General features: G+C 41.0%; 1 protein-coding gene across 4 annotated transcripts in view; it reads right to left on the bottom strand.

Annotated features, from left to right (window-relative positions):
- Nucleotides 1-21167: 21167 nt before the first annotated feature.
- Nucleotides 21168-25145, bottom strand: part of fgfr2 (fibroblast growth factor receptor 2) — a 37648-nt gene continuing 33670 nt past the window's right edge. For all 4 annotated transcript variants that reach the window (XM_085368865.1, XM_085368867.1, XM_085368868.1 and 1 more), the window contains 3 exons: nucleotides 24855-24992; nucleotides 24212-24317; nucleotides 21168-22819 (listed from right to left, as the gene is read on the bottom strand). In XM_085368865.1, coding sequence (XP_085224991.1) covers nucleotides 22655-22819; nucleotides 24212-24317; nucleotides 24855-24992 — 409 coding nt within the window. In that variant the 3' untranslated portion in view covers nucleotides 21168-22654. The remainder of the gene's footprint in view (nucleotides 22820-24211; nucleotides 24318-24854; nucleotides 24993-25145) is intronic.

Genomic DNA, 25145 nt, shown 5'->3' with positions numbered 1-25145 from the left:
CGGAGCTAGCGGGCTACCAAAATCTCTCTTCCCTGCCCGTCGGGCTACTGTAGGAAAAATATATGTCAATGCTTTTGCATTCTTTCAGAAATGTAGCTGGGTAATTATGTCATTGGCATCGGTGAGCCACTGTCAATATGTGACATATTGAAGTCGCGTTTGAATTTGCGCTTGTTTTTTTGCTTTCACTTTGCAATCGTGCGAACTGTGTATAGAGAGCGACAGCACTGATCTGTGAGTGATGATAATTTGTGCACCAATTCCTCTGACATCGTCTTATTAATCGTTAGCTTACTATGCAAACATGACAAGTGAAATCTCCCGCAGCAAGCTTAAACATGTGAGAGGTTGATCGCGCAGAGAATCGCTGAGCTTATGTGAGTGCGTGTGTAAAAGCATTTCAGTTCTGCTGAGCCAAATAAGACAGGTCGGGGTGAAGAAGTGACAGCCAAAGAAAAGCTTACCACAAAACGGAGAAGTTATGACAAATCAGACTATAAGGCAAAAAGAAAGTGCAGCTTTATGGTTTCATGGACAAAAGAATTTCTGTGGCTGCAATATGATGAGCTAAATAACCAGGGCTGCACATAAGTGGTCCGCAGGTGCGCATTCGCTGTCAAAATAAAAAACACGCACAAGGGTTAGGGTTAAATTTAAAAACTGTACTTTTGAGTTAAAATATATATATATAATTTTAATAAATGACAAATAAAAAATGCATGAACATTTTTTTTGTATCGAAAAAATATCGAACCGTGACACCAAAGTATCGAACCGAACCGAACCGTGAATTTTGTGTATCGTTGCACCCCTATTAAACACTGCATCTTAAATTCAACTTTTAAAGGTTTGTTTTGATGAAGTGACACTTTTTCATGTAAGGCCACAGAGGCAGGAGTCTTTGCTGGTTTAAGTGGCCCATATGATCGTCCTTCCCTTTCTTCCTCACACAGCTACACAGTGAAGTAACCCAACTTTTCCTGGCTTCATCCCCAGGTGACAGTGGTCTGCTTTTGCTGTATCCATGCCTTTCCTTCCCTCGTCTGTTACTAACATCATCCACTTACCTTTAACTGACATCGAGTGGCATACATATCATTTAGATCACCTGGCATAAGTGTACGTGTGACATGTCTGGGTGACTGACATCAGCAGTGTGTACGGATGTGGACATGGCCAAGCTGTAAGTGCAGTTTGGCACAGCCCTGCCAAAAATCAGTCTTCTAGTTCTGCTATTTTCCATCATGTTAAATAAGCACGGGTAATCACCACCTCATCCATGTCCACTGCAGCACAGCTTAGACTGCCACAGATTTCTGTGTTTTTTTATTGGAGATTTCTGACTTATCCTAAAGCTAAATAATAAACATTGCGAAACCCCTGGGCCTCTGTGTTAAAGTCAATAACCCAGCGGAGAGAATCTAGACTACTTTCAGGAGTGCGAGTGATGATTTAAATTCACACACAACGCTGTTCTCAATTATCGCAGCTTGTTAGGAGCATCCTCACATCGCAGGCAGACATAAATCATGTCCCATATAAGAAAGTCTGCATGTATTTTGCGGGATCAGTAAAAGTTTCATTTACCAGCTTTGGTCTTCATGTGGATAGGCCCTCCTCTTGGTATACCAAAGCTCCTTCGGCAGATCTGCTGCTTGCAAATGAAAGACTTCCAATGTGGGTTAACTAGAAACATCAGGGTTCTGGTCAAGAAGCATGAAGAGGCTGCTTTCTGGGAGACAAAACAACAACGTGTCCAAAGAGTGAAAGTGTGTTAACTGAAGCAGGATATCTTAAAAGTCTTTTAAGCATCTTACCAATCGGGCAGCTGTTGTTTTAACTCAAATAAGTCTAACAGTCACTTTTCTATCAAGATTGAAGACCAAATTTCCATGTTCATTGGATGCTTGACCTCTTTGTTTTATGTAGCTAAGAATGTCTCAGTATGCAAACCCCTCCTACAAAGTTATGGTGAACTGACACTCAGAAGAGGGCAGCCTGTGTGAACATTACTTGGCAACTACCTGGAACATTATGAAATCCGTTGTTGTTCTTTTGTGTGTCAGTGACCATGGAGATGTTTGCATTGCACCTGAAAGGACATAATAAGAAGGAATGCAAAGGAAGTGAGGCCTTGCCATGACACACGTTACTGTTTTCTTATAAAACCAGTGGACCTAAGTATCATTTGGTTTGGTTGTTGTTGTTTTTTTTAATCAAGGGTTCCTGATTATACACGTAAAAAAAATGAAGAGGATATGTTGATATGTAGCTTGTGTGCATGTGGTAGGATTTTCACACACGCACCGGCAGAAAGATGGGCATCTATTTACCACATCTGCATATACAGAAACAGAAATACAACAGCCCCATTCATGCTGCTTACTGAGGTCCATCTTGCTGCATCTTTGCTGTGTTTTGTACTGTTTTAGCATGCTAATGTGAACAAACTAGAAAACATATCACATAGCAGCATGCAATGTTAGCATAGCATGCAGATGTTAGTATGTACCATAAAATATGTACACAGCCATTGTGGCATCAGTCCTGTGGTAAGCCCAGAGCTAGTGTTTTCACTGTCGCCATCATGGCATTTTTAACAGGACGTGATGAGTTAGAGTGCGAGCTGACTGTGAACCAATGCATGGTCATCATCACAACTTGACAAGTCATTAGCCAATGAGCATATCCTGAATATCCACCTTTTCTGATCCATTAATGACCATAATTTACAAAGGGAACTTTATTACAAGTAGCACATCTTGTACCTTACTGTGACTCAGGAGGTAGAGCAGTTCATCTACTAATCAGAAGGTTGGTAGTTTAATCCCTGGCTGTTCCAGTCTGCATGCTAAAGCATCTTTGGGCAGGAAAATGACCCCAAATTGCTCCTGGTACATTTTATTGGAGTGTGATTATTAGATAGAAACCACTTAGATATAGAAAAAAAGTTCTTGTTGCGAATGAGATAAAATAAAATAAAAAAGCACTATTTAAGAACCAGTCCATTTATTCATAGTCATCAGAAATTTGTTTACGAGGGAGCCAAGCTTCATTTTCCCAAAGACTTGTATGTAACTGAGAGTCCTTTTTAAACCAGAGGAATCACCTCCTGCTGTTTATTACAAAGACTGCAGATTTAAAGCACTGGCCTAATGTTTAGGACCTAGAAGCTACACTCATACTGCAACATTTGTTCATATGAAAATTTGAATTTCAGGCACTGCTGAGAAGTTTGTAATCTGAACGAGTGTCTTGGTTTCGTAAGTCAGTGCCCCAATTGAACCACATTAATCTGAAATAAGGCCAGAGTGATTCTTTAATCGCGTGTTTATCAGAGTCAACTTCCATTCCCACAGGAAAGTGTATCATCAAATATAAAATGTTTGATATAAACGAGCAACGTTCTGTGATGGATAAAAGCTTCTCACGTTTCTCTTTCACTTTATTATATGGACTAAAAAAAAGATCCAATCAATTGTAGCACAGCCTCTTCATTTGTCATGTCAGCTCAGTCACATTCATATCTGTAATCGATGCCATTTTAATGAGAGTATACCTGACAGAGTTTTATTGTTTAATAGCAGCCAGCTTAGCAGATGTTTAGCACAACTATCCTCATCTTCTCTTTCTGCAGCTACATATCAATGTGAAACAGAGACAGCCAGCTCTGAACAGGTGTTCCTGCTCAGGAGTATGAGATCATGGCTTGTGAAAGAGACATTACACTGCTGTGTAGCTAAGATAGTGTCTTTTTTGCACTCTTTCTCTTCATGCTTCATTCCTTGCTTTGTTCATCTGGACTTCTGTCTGTAACACATCTTCTATCCCTTACTACTTCCCTTACATCAAGAGTAATGCCAAACCGTGACTGTCTCTTCCTTCGTAATGCAAGCCAAGCAATACTACTCCTCTTGCGTTCTCATGCACGCACACTGAAAGATGCACATTGATTCGATCACTGTCGCCAAATCCTTCAACTGAGTTATTTTCATGTTAATAGCATAGCCTTTATTGCCTCTGCTTCCCTCCAAACCCAGGACCAACCTGTCCACTCACCTCACTGCCCACTCTGAAAAGCTGCAATTGTCCTTTAATTTTCAAGTGCCTCCAGGTGACCCCAGGACTGCATTGTTTGCCCTCAGCTTCGAGAGGGGACCCAACCAGCCACCCAGTCAGGTGCTTATCTGATGCAATGGACCATTGATCACCTTTTACCCCTGCAGTGAATCAGCTCTCTGTTAGCTGAGCAGAGAATCATCTACTTGGTAACCTAAAACTAAGCTAATATATTGCTACTTTAGCGTCACTAGACCTTCACATGTTAGCTTGCTCCTGTTTTAGGCAGCACGTAGAGGTGGACCAGGTTCAGCTGCAAACAAAATGGGATGCAGCATCTTATTTAACTTGCACTGATGCGTGTCCTGAGTTCACAAGTGCGCCAGCATGTGCTGTTTCAGTACTTTGGGTCTTCCAAGCAAAAAAGACGCAGCGACTTCAAGCAAAAATAAACAGTTAATAGAATAACAATTTCATCTAGATAAACTATACAGGCCTGCTTTGAGAAATCCCACTAGCCATTCTGATGCAACCGTCCTCACCCCAAGAAGCCATCATAAACTTGATAAATCGCTCTTCATCTGGACTGCAAATATTTATCCGTTGCACAAATCCAGATTCCATTAAAGAAGTAAACATAAACATATTTCTTTCTTAAGGAGGCATATATGAGATTAAACAATGTAATTCTGACAAAGGGTTCAGCTAAGTGCCACCATATGGTCAATGGTGGTTCTCAGAGCTCCATTGTTAGCTGTGTGTACCGCATGTTTATGACAACAGCTTGGCAATCATCAGCTCTTCATTTCCAAATACACTGGATTTGGCTCTCCCGCCGACGCGGCCCAGCAAAACCCCTTACATTAGAACGGTTTGTAATTTGTCACAAGTGTGTCAGAAGTGAACTGATGTGTTTGGCTTTGTGGAAAACATCCACTGAAGGGGGATGGAGGGAGGGGGGGAACTGGTTTGTTGTGGGTGTCAGTGATACAACAAATGGATAGCATACGCTTAGATGACGTCCATATTCCTTTGTAACTCAGTTTGTCGCAGCACTAACAGCCACATGCCTGTAGGGTGCCAGAAAGTGGGAGAGCTTTTTTTTTTCTTTTTTTGCATTTGGCAAGGAAAGGGATTCTCAATGATTTGCAACATTTTCAACTAAATAAATAAACAGTTCAGTGACCAATTTATGCAACACAGCTGTGGTTTTAGCTGTACCCTCCTCATCTGACATCGTCCAGTTTGCCTGCCTAATCTGGTAAGCAGGAAATGAATCATGTGTTTCCTTGTTTCTGCAACAGCAAAAATACACGTAAACATCAAAGGAAGACCCGAGAAAATACTGTTGCAGTTACATTGTAGCAAGCTATTTAAGGATTTTGGCAAGTTTGAGTACCAAGTCTTACATCACACTCTGATCTTAAGAGACTATCGTAGCCCCTTATGTATATAAGTATACCTCAGTAAGCACTGCAGCAGTGGCAGGGGGAGGGGAGGAGTCACACACCACTTGCTCTTATTTGTGTGTTAGGAAGCTCATTACACGTGGCTCGGTCCATTACTGGTTCCGGACTTCGTGGCACCAAACTGTCTGCTAAAAAGGGAAGGGGGTGAAGGCTATATCTTGGTCCCCTGTGCTCCTCTGAGCTGCAGCAGATAGCATCATGCCAAAAGCAGCAGCAGCAGCAGTTAGACCCTGAAATGAAACCACTGGCACCCTCCCCCCTCTGCGTTCACCCCTGACTTAATTGGGCCATAATTTTACTGTATGCCACAATCTGGAGACATCCACCATGTGGGAAGAGAGAGGTGGGGGCGAACATGGGATCAGCAGTGGTTCCAAAAGTCCCATTAAAGGATTTCAGCAGCTTTCCAGGGTTCACCTTTTCATTCATTCACCCACAAATGTGGTGCCTTAAATCTATGTCAGCACTCTTCAATGTGATCAGAGGTTTTAGATTAATAACCTTCACAAAACCAACAACTGAAGTTCTTAAGTGAAAATATGGTTTTAACCAGAGGTGTGGACTCGAGTCACATGACTTGGACTCGAGTCAGACTCGAGTCATTAATTTTATGACTTTAGACTTGACTTGAAAAAATGTTCTAAGACTTGTGACTTGACTTGGACTTTTACACCAATGACTTGGGACTTGAATTGGACTTGAACCGGTTTACTTGAAAAGACTTGATATTTTACCCCAAATATAAAATTTAACATGCATATTATATAGAGATTGAAAATGTGACGTCATTCACGGGTAGAACCGCAAAGGATTCTGGGAACTCGTGGCAAGCGGTACTAGCGCACGCAGGCTTTCAATTAAAATCAGTTACACAGCGATAAAAAGAAACACAAAAATGGCAAGAAGCTGTTGTATCATTAACTGCAATAGCCGGTCGCATGACAGCCACGGGAAGCCGACGGGTAAAGAGATCGGTTGTTATCGGATTACGTCGTTGAAGAGAAATTGTTCGAGCCATGTTTCCGAAGTAACAAAGACGCGACTGGATTGCAGCCATTCTAAGACCAAATATAACGTCCCAGAACCCTCCAGCTCACAGGTTAGTCTGCTCCAAGCATTTACACGAAGGTCAGTGTTTTTTAGTAGTTAATACGTCATTTTCATAACATAATTAGTGATATAGGTTACAAGCAAGTCTGGCGCTGAACAGAAATTGTCGCGCTATGCTCCTTTATTTATTGTGCATAAATAGTGAATTGTCCTGACACAATATTGCGTTTCGCTTCTGTTATTATGGTACATTGACAAAAACATATACTTTTATTCACAGGATAAAACAGGTTTTTTGTATCACTAATTGCCCAGTACGATTACAGCATACAATATTATTGTCACTGCTACATTTCTGTAACTCGTACCAGAAATTATTTCCACTGCTAATTAATTACCGTTGAGCTCAAAGGTCCTATTAATAAACGGTTAAGGAATGTGTATTTATGACGACAATTTGTGAGACTGGTAAACTTATGATACGTACGATGGTCTTTCGTTCTACACGGTGCATTTCAAGGTCCTGTACCCATCCGTCGGTAAACTGTACCTGGGCTTGTTGCAGTGACCTGAAGTTACTAAACTTCATGAGTGTATGCACTCACTCCAAGAACCGTATGATTATAAATATGCTACAATGAGATAGCTGACTTCATCTAACTAGCAAATGTTGTCCAGGCTACGTTGGTGATGCAGTTTTTTTTAATGTGTATGATATTTTTGTCATGCGATTTTAAAGCTGGTCCTACAACCGCATCCAAGAATAACATGCAGCTTATCTCAGAACTGTCGGTGAAAATTATTCTTGGAGCTAGGTTTAATTGAGCTGCATTTTAAAGAGGTTCAATTTCACAATTTGTGTATATTTTCTACGTTCACTTTTGTCATGTGTTGAGAAAAACACAGATTTAAAATTACATGGTCTAATATTTACATTTAGCATAACTGCAACATTATTTTTTCGTTGTTTTTTTTTTAAAGACTCGAAAGGACTTGAAATTCAAAGTTTCAGACTTGTGACTTGACTCGGACTTTTACACCAGTGACTTGAGACTCGACTCTGACTTGCCTGACATTACTTGAGACTTGACTTGAGACTTGAGGATAAAGACTTGAGACTTACTTGAGACTTGCAAAACAATGACTTGGTCCCACCTCTGGTTTTAACATCAACCTGGAAAATGGCATTTAAACGGTTTCCCCAAGATCAGCGCACAAAGGTGAGCCCTACTGCTTTAAGAATGTGAAAATGGGTAAATAGATTACCATCTCGTCCGTCGTTGTGTTTTCACTGGAGTCCATCCAGTTGGCTTATTATCGAAAGAATGTGTGTAAACATTACCTCGTGAACTTTCGGGCAGCGGGGAGATACATTTTCGAGCATACATATATGCACTACTTTCGCACTTGCACACGTCAGGCAACATTGTCAAATTGTCAGATCACACTCACGGCTGAAAATACACAACTACGCGTGTGGGTTTGTGGACACACTGCCAGACCTGACATTTGTCATGTCATGTGAGTGTTACTCACTAATTTATTTCTCCAGCTCTTCCTCGATTTGGAAAAACATGAATGACAAGTAAAGAAACCCAAACCTCACACCTAAAAAAGGAATGCGCTGGTGACCAGTGGGGGAAAAAGCTGCTCCTTAATAGCTGTTTTGCACTATAATTCTTTTATACGTGGTTAAAACCACAGTCAGATGCTCCAGACCAAATTTTGGTTAAATTGGTGCATTTTAATGCAGCCAGATAATTAACAAGGCAGTAAATTATAGTAAATGGGGTAGGCTGTTTCTGGACAACCTCTGTAGTTAATGGGTTTTTATACTATGCATTCTTTCATGGAAGGAATGTAACAGGGTCCAAATACAAGGCCAAGAAATACACACACAATCTCCTAATGCCACTTTCTCTCCTTTACCTCTACTACAGAGTAGCATGAATACTCTCGCTTTCACCACAAATTTGAGTCAATCCATCTTTATCTACAACTTGCAGATGTGCGCTTGTGTGTCAGTGCAGCCCATGCACATGTTGCTATTTGTGCTGCTTACACACAACACGCTGTTTTCTTTTATTGCTTACACATATTTCACAACTTTTCCTGCCTTGGAGCTATAGGAAGACCAAACATCCTCCATCGTAAATTTTCTTCCACAGCACAACCTGGAGAGTTTGCCACACAGGAAACCATACGCAGACACACACACACACAGATTGGCACGCACAAACACCGACACGCACAGGGCGGGATGAAAAAGGAAGAGCGAGATAGAGTCATATATCTCAAGCGCAAATGAAAATTTCCATTTTAACACCTTCTCCAATAAAAGCCACAGTCACAGTGTTGTGTGTTTTTTTTTTATTTATTTATTTAATTATTTCTTGCCAAAACATATAAGGCATTTATTTTATCACCCCTCATCATACAAATCATCATCTTATCAATCTCCATGGATGGCGCTGTGTTTGTGACCGCTTCACCGAGCTAATGGGAAATCAAATTTTGCGAAACGTCTTAAACTCATTGCTCATCTTCGGGACGCCTGCCCAATTAAATGGATTCAATTCATCAGGGGTGATTTATCCCTCCTGCACAAATTCATATTTACCTCAGCGGTGATTGATGAAGATCGTTATGATTATTCAATTTGCTCTAAATGTGCTCGTCTGACAGCTGTCTTTGTCTTCACAAAGGGTCTCTGTCTCCCTTGTTCTCTCTCTGTGGCTCTTGCGCTGTGAATTAATTGACATGTCTGTGAGTGGGAGTGAAGACATAACAGGGATTTATTAGTGTTTGTTTGTAGGCAGGTAGTGTGTGTGTGTGTAGTATCAGTTTCTTGGGTCCCGTTGTCTTGAAGAATTTTCTGTGGTCTTGAATATTTAGTGGTTTTGGTTTTGGACTTGAGGCAGTGGCAGACGACTGGACAGCCTCAGGAATTTGCGGTTGGCTCTTTTTGTTACAAATGCATGTTTCTGGAGCTTTCTCACACCAAGAAACTGGTGAGGAACCAGGGTTTGTATTATTCAGTGTTTACTTGGTTTCTGTTTTGAGTGTCAATATAGACATCCGTGATTAAAATGTGAGAGTTGTGGGGGAGAGAGAAAAAACAGCATTTCTTTCCAAAGTTGAGTTAAAGAGTATTTGCTTTTGTGACGACATCCATGTCAGGGAGGGAGGTTTTAGCTGTGGACTCATTGCTCTCTGTTCATTATGTCCATTTTAGCCAGCTTATTTGTCTGGGATAAATTATAAAACTAGTCAGACTGGTGCCTGAGGCAGGAGGTTAAGAATAGGGGTAGGCAAAAGAAAATCCAAAATACCCAAAACACAATGAAACATCTGCGTATTCTCTGCACCTGCATTAAAATCTCTAAAACATATACAAGTTACACAAAGAACACCCTCATATAAAATTTGCTAGATGCAAAAATGAATGCAAAACGTTTCCATGCACCAACTATTGCCCACTTTTATAACTCCTCATATCCATCCATGCATATAAGAAGTTATAAAAGCATTCATGCAAAAATAGAAAGAATGAACTGTTTGAACAATGTATGCATTCTGAAATAAAATGTGATTCCCTGGATCTTTTGACTTTTGCATTCCTTTCATAAGAATGTCTCCCCACGGCCATATATAAACTGAGGAAATGCTGTTGCCACGAAGTATAAATCCCCGAGCTGAGCATTAATTGCATGATTTAAAGCGAAGCGTTGAGGTCCCACACTGGCTCTGAGTGTACATTATACAGGCAGACCTGCACAGAGACTGGAAGACAGAAAATGTTGAGGAATGAAGGAAAGAGGTGTAAGTGAAGGTGGTGGTATAAGAGATGTGACTGATATGAGACCTCAGTGTTAATGGGTAACATATACCTGATTAGATTAACATGCATCCAGAACCACTCCAGTCCCTTTTCCTCCTTTCTGTCGTGTGGAATTCCCATTTAGTCCCTCTTTTGACAGTTATATTATATTGCACATTTTATATATGACTGCAGTAGCACATGGTGTCCTGCGTCGTGTGACCTGGGGTGTGAGTGGAAACAATTTTAGGGCCACAGGTGAATTCAATAAATAATAAAAGTAATAAGACTTGCGCTTTTCCCATTGTCTGACCTGGCAAGTGTACAGCTTGTGTGACAAACACTTTAAGGTAGTTTTGTTAGGTGATGTGTCAGTTTTATGGGAGTAAGGCATGCCTGATAGAGACTGTTAATGTCTGAGGTCAACAGAGAATATATCAGCCTCTTCCCTTTAATGCTCCCTCATTTGCCTGCATGTGCATTAATGGGTTGGTATTTAAATAACACTTTTCTACTCTTGAAAGTAGCTGCTTTCACCAATTTACATGGTGCTTTATTCTGGGAACTTTATGCAGCTTCTTCCCCTCATCCACAATCACATAACAATGGGAGAATCTGGGACAGTTTGGGGTTGAGGGGCACTTTGACACGTGGGCTGGAGAAGCTGATCCTTCATCTGAACCTGAACTTTGTCATTGTGGTTATGAAACGCTTTGCAAAGACATGGATAAATATAACATACGTTACAATAGGTAGGCAAACTGAGATCATCTCTTTGTTTTTGACTACTGTTTCGAAATCATGTGTTCAGTGTCTTATTTCACCCTAAAGGGGCCACAATTTCCAAAATGAAAACAGTGCTGTGTTGAAAAGGACAAGTAACTGAGACCATACACTTATAAATTAGTTGTTTTTAAAATAAAAAATAAAAAAAATCCTGAAACCAGAACAGCTCACACATCATTAGGATATTAGTTGAATTGGATCAAAGACATATTGAATGCTTAGCCTGGATTTACTTGGAATCACTAACAGGCAGGGTCACTTTTAACATGTACTTCTTCCCAAATTTATGATCTCATACATATAAAATTTAATGTGAATAATGCATCTTTCTCTTTTTACTCCACTGGCTCTACTTTGTAATTCCGGTAACCTATTTCTTTTTCTTTGCTTTGCTGTAAATCTGTACTTAACCAAAGAGATAAATGGAAAAAAAAAAATAAGAGTAAAACTTTCCCAGTGTGCTTGCTAAAGCTCTCTGGAGATGCTCTCTTGTCACTCGCACTAAGTGCAGGTCCTGGAAGGGTTCTAAAGCCCCAACAATCCACCATAGCCATGAGGTCTGGGAAGACCATAAAGTCTCTTTACAAGGTGACATGACATAAAAAATGCAGGGAGAGCAGAAAAAGAACTGGATAGTGACGGGACAAAAACATGAAAAGTTTTCTCATTTACTCGGTTTCATTCTCTGTCGTTTGTGCTAGTGCTCATATAAATATATATGCACACACATAGTGTATGTGTGTGTGTCTAAGAATGAATATGTTTTTCCGTGTCTGTTTGAAGCTGCGTGGCTGGCTTGAATGGGTGGGCTGGTGGGCCGGTCCCTGTCTGCCATCACCCATGTCCACTTACACACACTCTGGGCCTCAGTGGGAATGAAGAGGGGATTATGGCTCTGACTGATCCTGGAGGGGTATGCACTTAACACTACTGTAAACAACAGAGCCATTTGAGTGGTTCACAACCAAGTTGAACTTTAGATAGAGGACAGGATCTGAGTCCATACAGAGATTTGCGGGCTCCTATGAAGACACTTGGACCAGAGATGGTGAGGAAGTAACTTCGTTTTGCTTTAAAGGTTTCCTGCAGTTTATTCCAACTCAGGTCTTATTTAGTTCTTCTGTTTTTGGCCTGTTTTGTTTTCTCTCAAATACTGTAATCAACAACATAACAGTGACATGACAAAATTAGATGAAACACTCATACACTTGCTCATATCATTATTACCATTGCTGATGTTGTATTTGTAGGAAAATGGTCCAAACCATACCAATATCGCCCGAGCTGAATTACTGCTGGGTGGGTTGCGACTGTAAAGCCTTAAGGAAGCGATGATGAGTTTTGATGAATTGATCTTTAATTGTGTTAGATTAAGTCTAAGAAACTTGCTTGTTTTTTTGTTTTGCATCCAGTTCTCTGAAGTGGTCTCTGCTGGGCCCAGGCTTTTCCTCCTTGTGTTTGTTTTCTCTCCCTTTCGATTAGAGAGGCCTTGAGGATTCAACATAATGGCATTGCTCAGAGGAATTGGACGAAGCAAGGCTCTTTCCAGGGGATGGAAGAGCTTGAGATGGGGCTTAGTGATATTTTTTTGCGTGACAGAGGTTCATATAAAAAGATTTCGGCCCATAATTTGCTTGGCTTGGGCCATCTCCAGAAGGGCTAAGGAATTTTATTCTATTGCAGGAGTTAGGGGATGGGGAAACACAGAAACTTACCCCACTGAAAACACCCGGCACAATGTGGTTCACATTTTTCTCCCTCGTACTTAATGTACCATGAATTATCTTGCTTTTTCAGATGAAGGGGAAAACTGATTCCTTTTCATGTGTAGCAGTGTGGCTGAAACACAGCAGTGCGTGGAGGAGCATATGCACTGCACAGACCTAATCGGAGCCTATATGAGTCTTGACTGCCAAGCACACGGGCTTTGTCGATCTCCCTCCTTCACCAGACTCCGTAGTCTTAGAATATATTGTTCTGGATCAGAAAAGGTAAACAAAGCCAATGAATGGGTGAGTCAAGAAGCCTCCTGTCTCTGACATGCTCCTTAAATGTGTTTGCAGCAACACGTAGTGCACTGATCATTCCCACTTGCCTCTGCTGATGACAGCCAGGGCACAGACTTCCATAAACATGATAAATCGCTTTTGATGATAGTGTCTCATCTCACACAATTGACTCCCCCCGCCCCCCTCTTTTCTTTTCATTATTTTGTCAAGACATTTTACATAGGCCAAATGCAACCTGAGCAGGTTTCTGAGTGCAGTTCAAACATCATTATCCTCTTCTTAATACGCCAATACAATCATCAACAAGCCAGATCACATTCGTGGATTTGTTTTAGGAGACTAAAGTTATTTTGTTCAGTGCTCTGTTTGTGTAGCTCAGTGTGAGGCCTTTCTCCTGTTCTCCCATGGGAATGATCCTCTGACTCTGGAGCCAAAGAATTTTTAGCAAAGTACCAATAGTTTATTTTCGCAGCCCTCTCTGGTGTGTCTCAGCCTAGCGCCTAACCAGCTCAACCCAGCCTGGCTCCGTGCAGCTCACGGAGCAGTTCAGGAAGGGCTCGTCACACCAGATGGTAGCTCATTGTCTGCCAGCAAGAGGGTCTGAAGGCCTGGCTGCTGGCCTACAACCACAACCTCTGACAGGCGAAAGCCTCGGGCCCTTCTAAACCAGCACAAAGCACCTTTTCAGGGGCCCTCTCTCCTTTTTCTCCCCCTTCTCAATGCTCAGCCAGGGGCCGGCTACCTCATGGAGCCTGGGAGGGAATGTATTCACTGTAAAAACAGGCTGAAGTTCAATCTTCAGATTCATATGTTCCCAACTGTAGCAAAAGGACAAGGCTGGACAGTAATATCACTGACGCACACACAGGTTAAGCATGTAGAAGAGGTAGAAGCAGAGCACTAGTGTATTATTGATCAGCGCTTCATTGATCTGTAGTGTAGAGAAAGACTTGCTGTAGCAGATCTGACTCTCTAAGAAACCCAAGTTCTTTCTCTGAAAATGTGAGAAATGGATGAATGTGTCATGCCTAGAGGAGATGGATTCTGACCTGCAAATGAACTCACAACACACATTGTGTCTAAGTTTAAGCCAAAGACACACCTTGAACCATTTGCCCTTCTGTGCGTGTTTGCAAACCAATGTCAATGGCAAAGCTGCGCCTACACCCATCATTGTTTCTGTATAAAATTTAAAAAAACAGCGATTCATAATGTTGCAACACTGCACAATTGGCAGGTGGCAGCAAACGCAAAAAGAAAGAAGCAAGAAGCTGCAGACCCAAAAGCCTTTGAGGTAAGTGATTAAGTCAGTAGCTATAATTATCTCGTCTTGCCTGGGCAGGACAGAGTAGGCTCTTGTTGTTTCTAAGCAGACAGGCAGGTAGAAAGGCATATCACTCACTGTACACTTTTATTTAATGACCTCCTTACTGTAAAGAATGAGAACAAGAGAGGGAGAGGTTTCCCTGTACCTGCCCCCAAACTTTCAGCAGTATGCAATCACGCAAGCCATATAAGTCAGAGAGACAGAGAGGGAGGGGGCGTGGGGGTAATTCGCCGGGAAAGAAAGAGCAAAGGAAGGGAAATAAGGAGGGAGACACAAACACAGGCAGCAAAAAGAACCAACAAACCATTGAAAGCATATCTGAAATTGACAAATTGAGTAGAGGGGGGTGAAAGGAAATGAACTGTGCTGGCATTCAGAGAAACAGTCGACTTGTTGTTAGCTAGGAAAGAGCGATGCAGGTGAAAAGGGGGTGGAGGGTCTTCGGGTGATTTATTTCCCTTGTGATTTATACCCCGTCCGTCACCATGGCATTGTCATGGTGATCATTTGTTATTTAGATTGCAAAAACAGTCCACCTTACAAAGGTAGGCGCCAACTTTTGCAGCTGACTATGTGCAAACTTGGTTGGAAATTTTATGCACTACACAGTGTTGCTTAGAGCTTATTGTATATAAATGCTTTGCAAGAAGAAATATATCCATTTTGTTCTGAATGACAAAAAGTTGAATGTTGAAATCTTAATTCCTCCTTAGGAAGTACTTTTGGCTCTTAATCATGCATGTGACAATTCTCTCTTTCACTCTTACCTTTTTGGAGAGTAAAACGATTCGAACCTCCCAGTTCTATCAATCCTGTCCTCCCTTCACTCACTTCCTGCTTTTCCTCCCCGTCTCCCCCTCGTCGTCTTCCTCCTCATGCGTAAAAGTGTGTGTCTGGAGTCTTGGGAGTCATCGCTCTGACGAACTGCCCTCCTGAACAGTTTTCAATTAAACATCGTTTATGGGCACTTTTTTTTTTATTGGCATGGGTCTGTGTTTACTCATGACAGCAGCAGCTCTGGAGTGGTTAACAACCCTGCTTACACACTTCCATTTATCTCCATCCAGTCTGTCTCCTGTCACGGAGACCAGAGGAGGCAAAACACTCTTTACAATGTACAGCCTTTTTTTTTTTTTAGTATGTCTTCCTGTCAGTAATATACTGCATTTTCTGTTCAGCTGACATTATACAAGGAAAGAACAGGAGTTTAACTCTAAACCTGCTCATGCATATTTCTTTGAATTTTGCTGTTTCTTCTTTTTTTGTTTTAACTTTTCCACATTACAGTAACTCAAAAGAACAAGACACTTCTCCACTGTGACTCTAGATTGACCTCGTGTCCCTACATACCCAGAAGTCAGCGATGCAGAAAGAAAACAGAATAAAATGATGAATATACAGTAAACAGCTCTACAGAATGAACCACAGCTATAGGGGACAAATAATAATAAGCCATTAAAATAACAGTAACAGGCCAGTAGAGGTGGGTGGATCAGTCCAAATATTGCCAGTAGATAGATTTGTTTTTACTCTCTATCCTGTCATTTCAGTACGTAGCCAACTGAATTGTGTTGAATAAATGTATTTCATGCACCATGACAAACATTTGAACTTTTTTCTGTTGACTGTCACGTCTATTTGATTTATAGCCTATAACACATTTAAACCACAAAGGTTGACCCAGACTGCTTTAGAGACCAGCACAAGTCTCCAAAAACCCAGATTCAAAATACATGAAAAGCTTTTGAAAGGTGTTTTGTTATGTTAACTAACTATTGTGGAATAAGTAAAAAATAATCATAAAAATGTGTTCAGAATTTGCAGATTGATGATGATTTATTTAGTTATGACACACTGATCTACCTTTATAAGCTGCCTTTATAGGGTAGAAGTATCTGTATGGCCCTGTAGTTTCTTGGTATCGACTCAACTATCAAATTTTATAGGATTGCACAGCATTATAAGCCATTTTAAATCCTCATTTGTAATGTCTCCACTAACAAGTTTGCAGTCTGCCCAGACCTCTGATCTTTTGGATATTTCTTTATGGGAGAAGTATAGAACAACTGTAAGTAAGAGTTACACTGTACAGACTAATACTCGGGAACTGGGTATTTTAAATTGTTGCAAATCGAAAGTGCAATTGTAGTTATAATTCCCCCCCCCCAAAAAAAAACAAAACATCTTTGCCTTAGTCACAGTGCACAGAATGAAAAATCCTGCCACTGGAAAACCCACGTTTGACACCTTGGCAGGTAATCATCAGAGTACGTCAGGGTTTAAGGCTTTTGATGTCACTGCTGACTTCATGACTGTAAGACAAGACACAGGGGGATTTGTCTGACTGATGGGGTGAGTGTGATTGGCATCACTAGGCAGGGAACATTATGACTAAGCCCATTTATAGAACACACCCAGAGCTGTAAAATATGCCATATTATCCCAGTGTAACAAACTTCACTGTTTTGGATTCCAATATAATTTTGCAAGTGCGTGTGAAACAAAACTAGCTCTATTTTCTGTAGTGGGCAATAATTAACCCTCTTACAACACACATTGTTACTCTCCTGACTCCTGCTTAGTCAACAAACACAAGTAATCTAAACTCTTCTGCAAGATGTTAGTTTTGGAGTTCTATCCCATTATCTTCCTCTAAACAATTTAGTTTCAACTCTTCTTTTTGCTATGATTACACTCCAAGAGCCGTTACCTCAGACCTTCAGACGTAGCAGAGTCAGCATATAAACTAACTGGAAGTGGAATTTGTGAATTACAGATGCTCTGACACAACCGTGCCGTTAGCGAATGTTTAGAAGATCCCACGGGGCAACAAAACACACACATCCCACATCCACACGTACATGCAGGCACATACTCGACTTGTTTATCCTTCCATGCAGAACTAGACACGGTGCCTTGCAAGCCCTTAATCAAACACAAGTAGACCCCTCCCTCTCGTGTGCACTGACCTAGCAATGAACCATTCATCTGCTACACAGTGCAAATGGTAGGTTGAGAACTTCAGCCTTGTCAGCTAACTGGTCAATGGGAAGAACTTTACTAAAATATCTGCTTCAAAGGTTGGGTATAAAATAATAAGATTAAGTTGGCGGTGGAGAGCGGATGGATGCCTTCTACTCAAAAATAGGATTTTGCCACTGATGAGGCAAAGCTGGATTCTGATGAGTGGTGAGAGTGTCTCTCAGGATTAAGCCGCGGATATGGAGGTCACCCGCCCACTTTGTTAAACTTTAAGTCAGCCACCGCCATCCTGGTAGCTGACCCTTTCTCCTCAATCCGGGTCGTTGGGGTCTTATCTCTTGTGGATGTGGGCTCCTCTGGCTTCACACAAAGCCTTATGTTGACATTCCAGAGGACCGAGCCTTGTGCAAACACAACGGGCCTCGCCAGATGGCTAGGCCAGGGAGAGCAGAGCAAGATGAAGGACGCAGAGAATGAAGTACAAGGTGGAAAGGCAGAATCAAAGTGAAAACCACTTTTACCACCAAAATGTTAGGCAACACTAGTAAATCATCCGCCTGTCACACTGCCAGATGGCCTCAATTTCAACCTTGTAGCAAATGAAGTGTCCTGTCCTGCAAAAAAACACCCACTTTCACTTTTGAACATAAAGGGGTCAGCTTGTGTCCACTGGCAGTGGCCCCATCTCCCTAAAATTGGTCAAAGCTAATATTTGAGGGTCAGTGGGTTAAGGTTCAAGACATTAGGCACCCAAACTCCTTCAGGGCTTTGGCCAGGGGTGATGGCTTGTTTTTATTGATGGAGGGCAAGAAAACACCAATGCTAGTTGAGTCCTTGGTACGTTTTCACTGGATGAGGGCAGTGTGGAGTTTATAAACCATAAACATCCATAGACAATGAAATATCAGTACGACTCTAAATACAGATAATCTTGTTGGTTGTCATATAATTAATCTAGGATTGCCAGACAAATGCTTAGTTCATTTCTGATTACTCAAAATGCCTCTGAATACAGCTAAATAAATTCAAAATCAATCAGGGCAAAGAATTTTTTTTAAACATACCTGATATTTGATAAGTGCAAATTAAACACGAGCTCCAAGATTCATTTGGTTCCCAGGCTCTCGCATCACCGAGTTATTGGTAACCAAAATACTTATTTCTACCTACGTCACTGACAATGCATAAGCAGACCTGATAATGTATTTCTTGATAGAACATGCCCTATAGAAAATCAGATGACGTGTATTTGTTTCACATTAATGCTGTGACATCTCAGAGGGCATTTTGTCAAGTTGGAACAATCTAATCCTCTATTTGGTCTCCATGGAGTCCCCCCCGCCTCCCTGCCTCTGCAGCACAATAGGCAGTCATTCTGATAAAAGTCTGCAAAAGCCAGTGTGGATATCCGGCTGCCTTTCTCTTCTCTCTACCCCTTTAATGAGAGTGTATGTTGCTAAGGTTTATCCTGCCACTCTTTCTTTCCAAACCCCCTCCAGTCCTCTGTAGCTGCTTTCATCCCCGTTATTCTATGGAAAAAGAGGAATGTTTTCTGACTGACTATCTGACTTTTTCCTCCAAGCCCTTTTCAGGTTCCGGAGACATGAGGGGACACGTTTGTTAGAGGAAGGCTTGGAACTAAAGTTTGTATTTTTATTCACAACAAGTTGAAGCTTGGTAACAGAGGGGGTGGATTCCTGGTTTATGTAAAAAAAAAAATGCTTTAGTGTGTATGATGGAGGTTTTAGTCAATCTTCTTCTTCTTCTTCTTTTTTTTTAAATGTTCATCCATCCACAAAATGAACTGTAGCAACTAGAGTTGGGTATCTTTCACATTTGAACTGTTACCAGTACCTACAATTTAGTACATTCATATTCTCTAAAATAATACATTTTACACATAACACCAGCTGCCTTGGTCACTGTTTGACAGTGTGTCTAATGTTGACATCAGTCCCTGTTCGCATACTGCAATATTAAATAGAAATGTTAGAGTCTTTGCCTTTGAAAGTTTGCTAATATACTGCCTGTTTACGATAAATAGCATTGTTATAAGAAATTTCTGTGCCGCTAGTCAAAAGACATCAACCTATTTCTCAGACAACAACTTATCCAACTACTGGTACCTAACGGCCAGATGTGGATAGGGTGGCCGCACTTACAGTTTCATCTTTATCATCATTAACCATGGGTTAAGCTTCCTCTACGATGACACACATGTGCTAACATTAGCTGTAGGTCTGTATCCAACATGGTAGACTCTTCACATTGTATATTTTGTATTTGACCAGTATTTCTTCAGATTGAATGTGTTGCCATGGTCGGCTTTGCGTTGTGTAAGATAAATGTGTTGAATTGTAAAAAGTTAAACCACACTTAGACTTTCAGGATGCCACCATTGCTCTTTGAGTTTGTCTGGTTTCTTGCAAACATTGTCTTTACCTTTCAAAGCTGTAAGGTGACTGGTGTTGAGAATAAAACTCAATTGAACTAAATTCAGTTTCAGCATGCGTGCTATTACATGGGCTTCCTCTTTTTCTTCCTCTGACCCAGGTCTACTCTGTACCCAAAAACTTAGTAGGTTTAAATAGGTGTTTAGTAGAACCGACATAATTCAGTCAGTAGACTAAAAAGTAAAAGTTAGGTACACAGTCCTGCAAGTAACTTTGGTCAGTAATGTTTCATATAGCTAACAAGTTCATATTTAGCAGTTAATTTTTCATTAAATAATTCTCTGAATCATTATCGTAAGCTACTTTATGGTTATTGTTAATAAGAAAAAGTTAACACAGCATGCTAACAATATTCTTTTTAGCTAGCACAACAACAGCTGTTAGCATAGTTGACTGTTGTTGCCTCACTGGGTTTTTCTATAACCCATCGGCTGTGTGTGTGCATGCAAGCTAACCACTATTAGCCAAATGCAACCAAATCCACATCTGCCACTAACAATCACACTTGCTAATAGATCAGCTTTGATTATCTTACATCAAATAAGGTCAGACAACTGAATCCGTTGATTTAAATCTATACTGATAAGAATAAAATGGAAATCAATTAGCTAATCAGAACATTAGAAGGCTAACAGACTCTTCGGCTGATCAGAGTCAGACGGATAGAGACGCAGAGGAAAGCTATCAAGAGAATGAGGAGTCCCCTATTCATTAACAAAACTGCCGGTATAACCACTGGCACAAATCCAATATCTAATTTGATCAGGTTTACTCCGAGTTTGTGATGAGCTCAGAGGTTTTGCATCTGGACAGCTTCTATCAGAAATGAAACAGAAAAACGTCATCTGCCTGTTCATAGAGCCCCTGTACATTTGTGCAGTTTGTGTGATTTAATGGCTGACAGAGTAACAAATTCCTCTCTTTACATAGTAAGCAAAGAATCCAAGCATACCAGTAGTAACAGCTAAATCAACTCTACCCTTATCAGATACAAAGCGAAAAGATATTTAGGTCAGAGGAGAGTGCAGCTGTACAACACAATGTGCAGTGTTAGGAAAACCAAACAAAGTGCCACTTGCTGCAAAACTAATCAACTTCACACTGAAAACATTTCAAAAAGCCAAACATTGGGTCGTGATATCTTTTTTTCCATCATTTATTTCGCAAATGTGGCATAAACACTTGCAAAACAACATCTTAAAGTTGGTCCAGTAAAAAAAAAAAAAAAAACGACAACAAAAATAAAATAAAATAAACCACTTTTATGATTTAACACTTTGTTTTTCAGCTTTCAATTCTGTCACGGAAATTTAAAACCTATATCTAGTCAAACTGAGGGAGCAGACTGCTGGTATGCGTTTCCAAATTCTTATGTATTTTAATCATATATAAATATCCAGTCTTCTTATTTCCTAAAGCATTGCTAAGAACGACTGGATAAAAATGCCATTAAGATCTACATAAGAAAGGGATTAGCTGACTATAAAATGTACAGTTTTTCGAAAAATTTAACTTAATATTCACATTCATATATAAAACTTACAAAACCTGGATCTTTCAAACCCACTAAAAATAGTTTTCCTGTTACTGTTGAAAGATCATTTTAAATTACCATACATTTTTAATGGATTATTTATGTATTATCAGCATCATTAATGTCATAATTTCTTCCATATTATTTTTTATATTTTTTGATTCATTAAAAAAAAAAAAAAAAGTCAATAAATTAACATGCTACCTCGGTCCCTGAAAGCCAATACTCGACTGTGTTACTGGGTGAGTGTGAGACAGGTGTTTGTGTGTATTAAAGTGTGTATTCGTGTGTGCGTGTGTGTGGCGAGAAACATAGAACACATAACCTGTTAGCACACCTGCTTTCAACTCATATAGGGGGCGGTCGGGGTGAGGGTGGGGGTTATATCCAAGTCCATACAAAAAATAATTCATTGTAAATATATAATATATTTTTATACATATTTGAATATATTTACAAATATACCCAGCACTATACATTATACTGTGTATTTTTTCCTCCAGGATAGTTGGGAAGGTTTATCAATAAAACTGAAAAAGAAATGCATTAATATTACAAAATAAACAGAAGTTTTGCTTTTTTTTAATATTTGCTCTCCACCTATTCTTCTGTTTTGTTAGTCGCAGCTCTGTCTCTTAGTCCATTTCCTATTTGCCGTCCTCTTCTGGTCCCTTGTTTTTTCCACAAGTTCACATGAACCCATACATTCTTCCAGGAGTACACAACAGTCTTGGGATGCCAGCCACTGGAATTGGACCACCAAACATTGTTGATTGCAAAAAAGGAGAAAAAAAAACACTCTGGGTATAAACATGAGAACCAAAATGAAAAATCTCTGTTTATATCAAGAGAGGAAGAGGAGAAGAGTCCCTTGGGAACATCACTTCATTCAGTCAGTACAAAAAGGCTTCTTTAAGGTCCCTATCCTCTCCTTTAAGACCTCATGTGAGCATGTCCTATATTTATATATAAAGTGTGAGCGTATGGCAGTATGAGAGTGTGACAGCAGCGCTGCCACCACCCAGTCCTGTCTGGGCCCATTAGTCCACCGGGAGCCACAGGAGGTGATGGGGAGGGCGGGTGGAGGAAATTTGGAGCGTGTTTTAAGACTCCGACAGGTAGGATTAGGGTAGGTCAAACTAGGTGGACGAGGGTGGATGAGGGCTCATGTTTTGACATTCCCGTTGATGTGCTGGTACTTGGGGAGGCAGGGCTCGTCCGGTAATGGGTCGTGGGAAAACACGGAGTCGTCGCCGGAGGAGCAGGAGCTCCGAGTGTCGGGGAAGCTGGGGGAATACTGCTCTGTTGGGGCGCACAGGTCCAGATACTCCTGCAGACACAGAGAGAGGAAAGGGAGGGTTGGGTGAGATCGCTTACACGCAGAACAAAGGGAAGGAAGGTTTCGAAGACGTAAGAGGAAGAAGATCTAGAACAAACACAAGAACGCAAATTTCGTGCTGAAATCCAGTCGACGGGATTAGGGACTTTCCAGAGCATTGGGAGAGCAGTGGAGTAGAAGAGTATCACCTTTATTATGGTATTTATCCAAACCCTGGGAGGACTTATGAAATGAAACAGAAAAAAATGCAATCTTAAACTGGATACTGTATGAAAATATTTGCAGGAATAATAGGTAATAAAGTGAACGTTGGACTGCTGACTGAGCTTGAAGCTAGCAGGGCCGACCTGGACGCATTTTTCGTCCACCACAGAGTGGTTTGAGATGGATAGGATTTGGGGACAAGAGGATACATTTAGAGAAGGAAACTTGGGTAGGGATGTGGCATAAACCTCAATCTCACTTCACTCCAAACAGATCTGATATCTGACACTGAAGCGCCAGACATAAGTACTACAAGATTGTTGGGAAAAAAAATAAAGAAACTGGCAGAGCACAGCTAAATGAAAACGAAATAAGATGGAAAGCTGTTATTAATTTTTGACTTTAGCCAGCATTGGGAAGTTGTTTTGGTCTTTTCTGTCGGCCGAGGCAGCCTTCTTCCCCCCCCCTTTTTTTTCCTCCCAGTCTTTCATGGCTGTTATTGGGACAAGTTGTGAGGAGGAAGAGTTCTTGGGGTTTTGTAGAAAATGAGCACTGGCTTCCATTTTCCCAGCTCAACACGAAAAGGCTCATATTACTAAAGATCTCCACATCTGCCAGCGGTTTGGGGTAAAAGGGAAAGGATGGAGAGGGGGGGAAAAAAAGCAAGAAAAAGACGCTTTATTACATTTCAAAAGTTCAAACTCAAAGTGGGGCTTTGCTGGCATAAATTCCTGAAGCTCGAGCTCCAGAGAAGACGAGTCCTGACAGCTTTCCATCGACGGCCTCTTTTCAGGTCGGCACTCGGATATCACACGAGACAGGAAGGGGAATGGAAAAAATAGTGGGCCGTCATAAGGAGCAAAGTATGGATTTGATGATTGGGCAACTTTACTTGGCCGTAGCAACTATGTTAGGCCTGGATCAAATCATCTGGCCCCTTTTTTTCAGTCACTATTTAGGCCTTATTTCAATAATGTCACGGCTAATGCACAAAAATCCTTATGCAACATTTTTCTGACACATGCATGCATTGGCAAGAGCGTAATTTGGTTTGGATGGAGAAGCTTTTGTATCATTATTATTTTATTGCTATGGAATGCTCAACTCCCATTTGCCAGCAAGGTTTATGTAGTGTGAATTCTGACCACCCAGAAATCAAGAAGACAAGCCTGCGCTCACCTCATTGGTGCTCAGGGTTAGGATGCGATCCAGATCCTCTACTAGCTGCTTGAAGGTGGGTCTCTGGGATGAGATGGCATGCCAGCAATCTTTCATCATCATGTACCTGAAAAAGAGATAATTATGGTCAATTTATTAAAAGAAAAACTCTGGGGATGAAGGGAAGGACCGCAAATTGTTTAGGGAAGTATACAGTAAGCTGCTCACTCAGATTTCTCCATTATCAAAGAAAAAAAAACAAAAACTGCAGACTCTGACATTTTTTTCCCCCCACATTGTGAAGCCCTGCTGTTGATTAGAAACATGTCTCTCAGTGTTTTGGATTTATTTTAATATTATAATGTGTACTCTCTGTTTATCCGCCTCTGCTATTCCCCCATCAGCCCTCTCGCTGTGGCACCGCCGCAGAAACTGTGCCATTGTCTGCTGACTGCAGAGGTCTCATTGTGAATGAGGACACTGATAGCAGACAGGCACAGCTGTGCAGAAGCCCGACTGAGTGGACACAGAGCCGCGTAGTCATGGATCTGATGGGAGACTGGGCTGGCATTCAGTCTCGATGCACGACGTGATGTGTATTTTGGTAGCAGCTCAGTTAGAGAATATGTGCTTTTCGCAGAAAAAAAAAAAAAGCTAAACTTACAGCTCGTTGGTGCAGTTTCCGGGCTTGTCCATGCGATGGCCCTCTTTAAGCAACTTGAAGAGCTCCTCAACGGGGATGCCAGGGTAGGGTGAGCCCCCTAGGGTGAAGATCTCCCACATCAGCACCCCAAATGACCAGCTGGCAACACAAGAATGAACATATATACACATTAACATGTTAACCAGGGTGTTTAAGAATGACTAGAGCAGGAAATATATATCTGTGTAAATAGTGCTCTAGAATTTGCAAACCAGTACAAATGTCCTTAAGCTTCTAATCATTTACATACAT

The sequence above is a fragment of the Diplotaxodon limnothrissa genome, linkage group LG13 (assembly GCF_057381915.1).
Source record: "Diplotaxodon limnothrissa isolate DT_005_m linkage group LG13, D_limnothrissa_male_GT1.1, whole genome shotgun sequence".
In the NCBI taxonomy this organism is placed as follows: domain Eukaryota; kingdom Metazoa; phylum Chordata; class Actinopteri; order Cichliformes; family Cichlidae; genus Diplotaxodon; species Diplotaxodon limnothrissa.
This window is presented reverse-complemented; position numbering and strand designations above follow the sequence as displayed.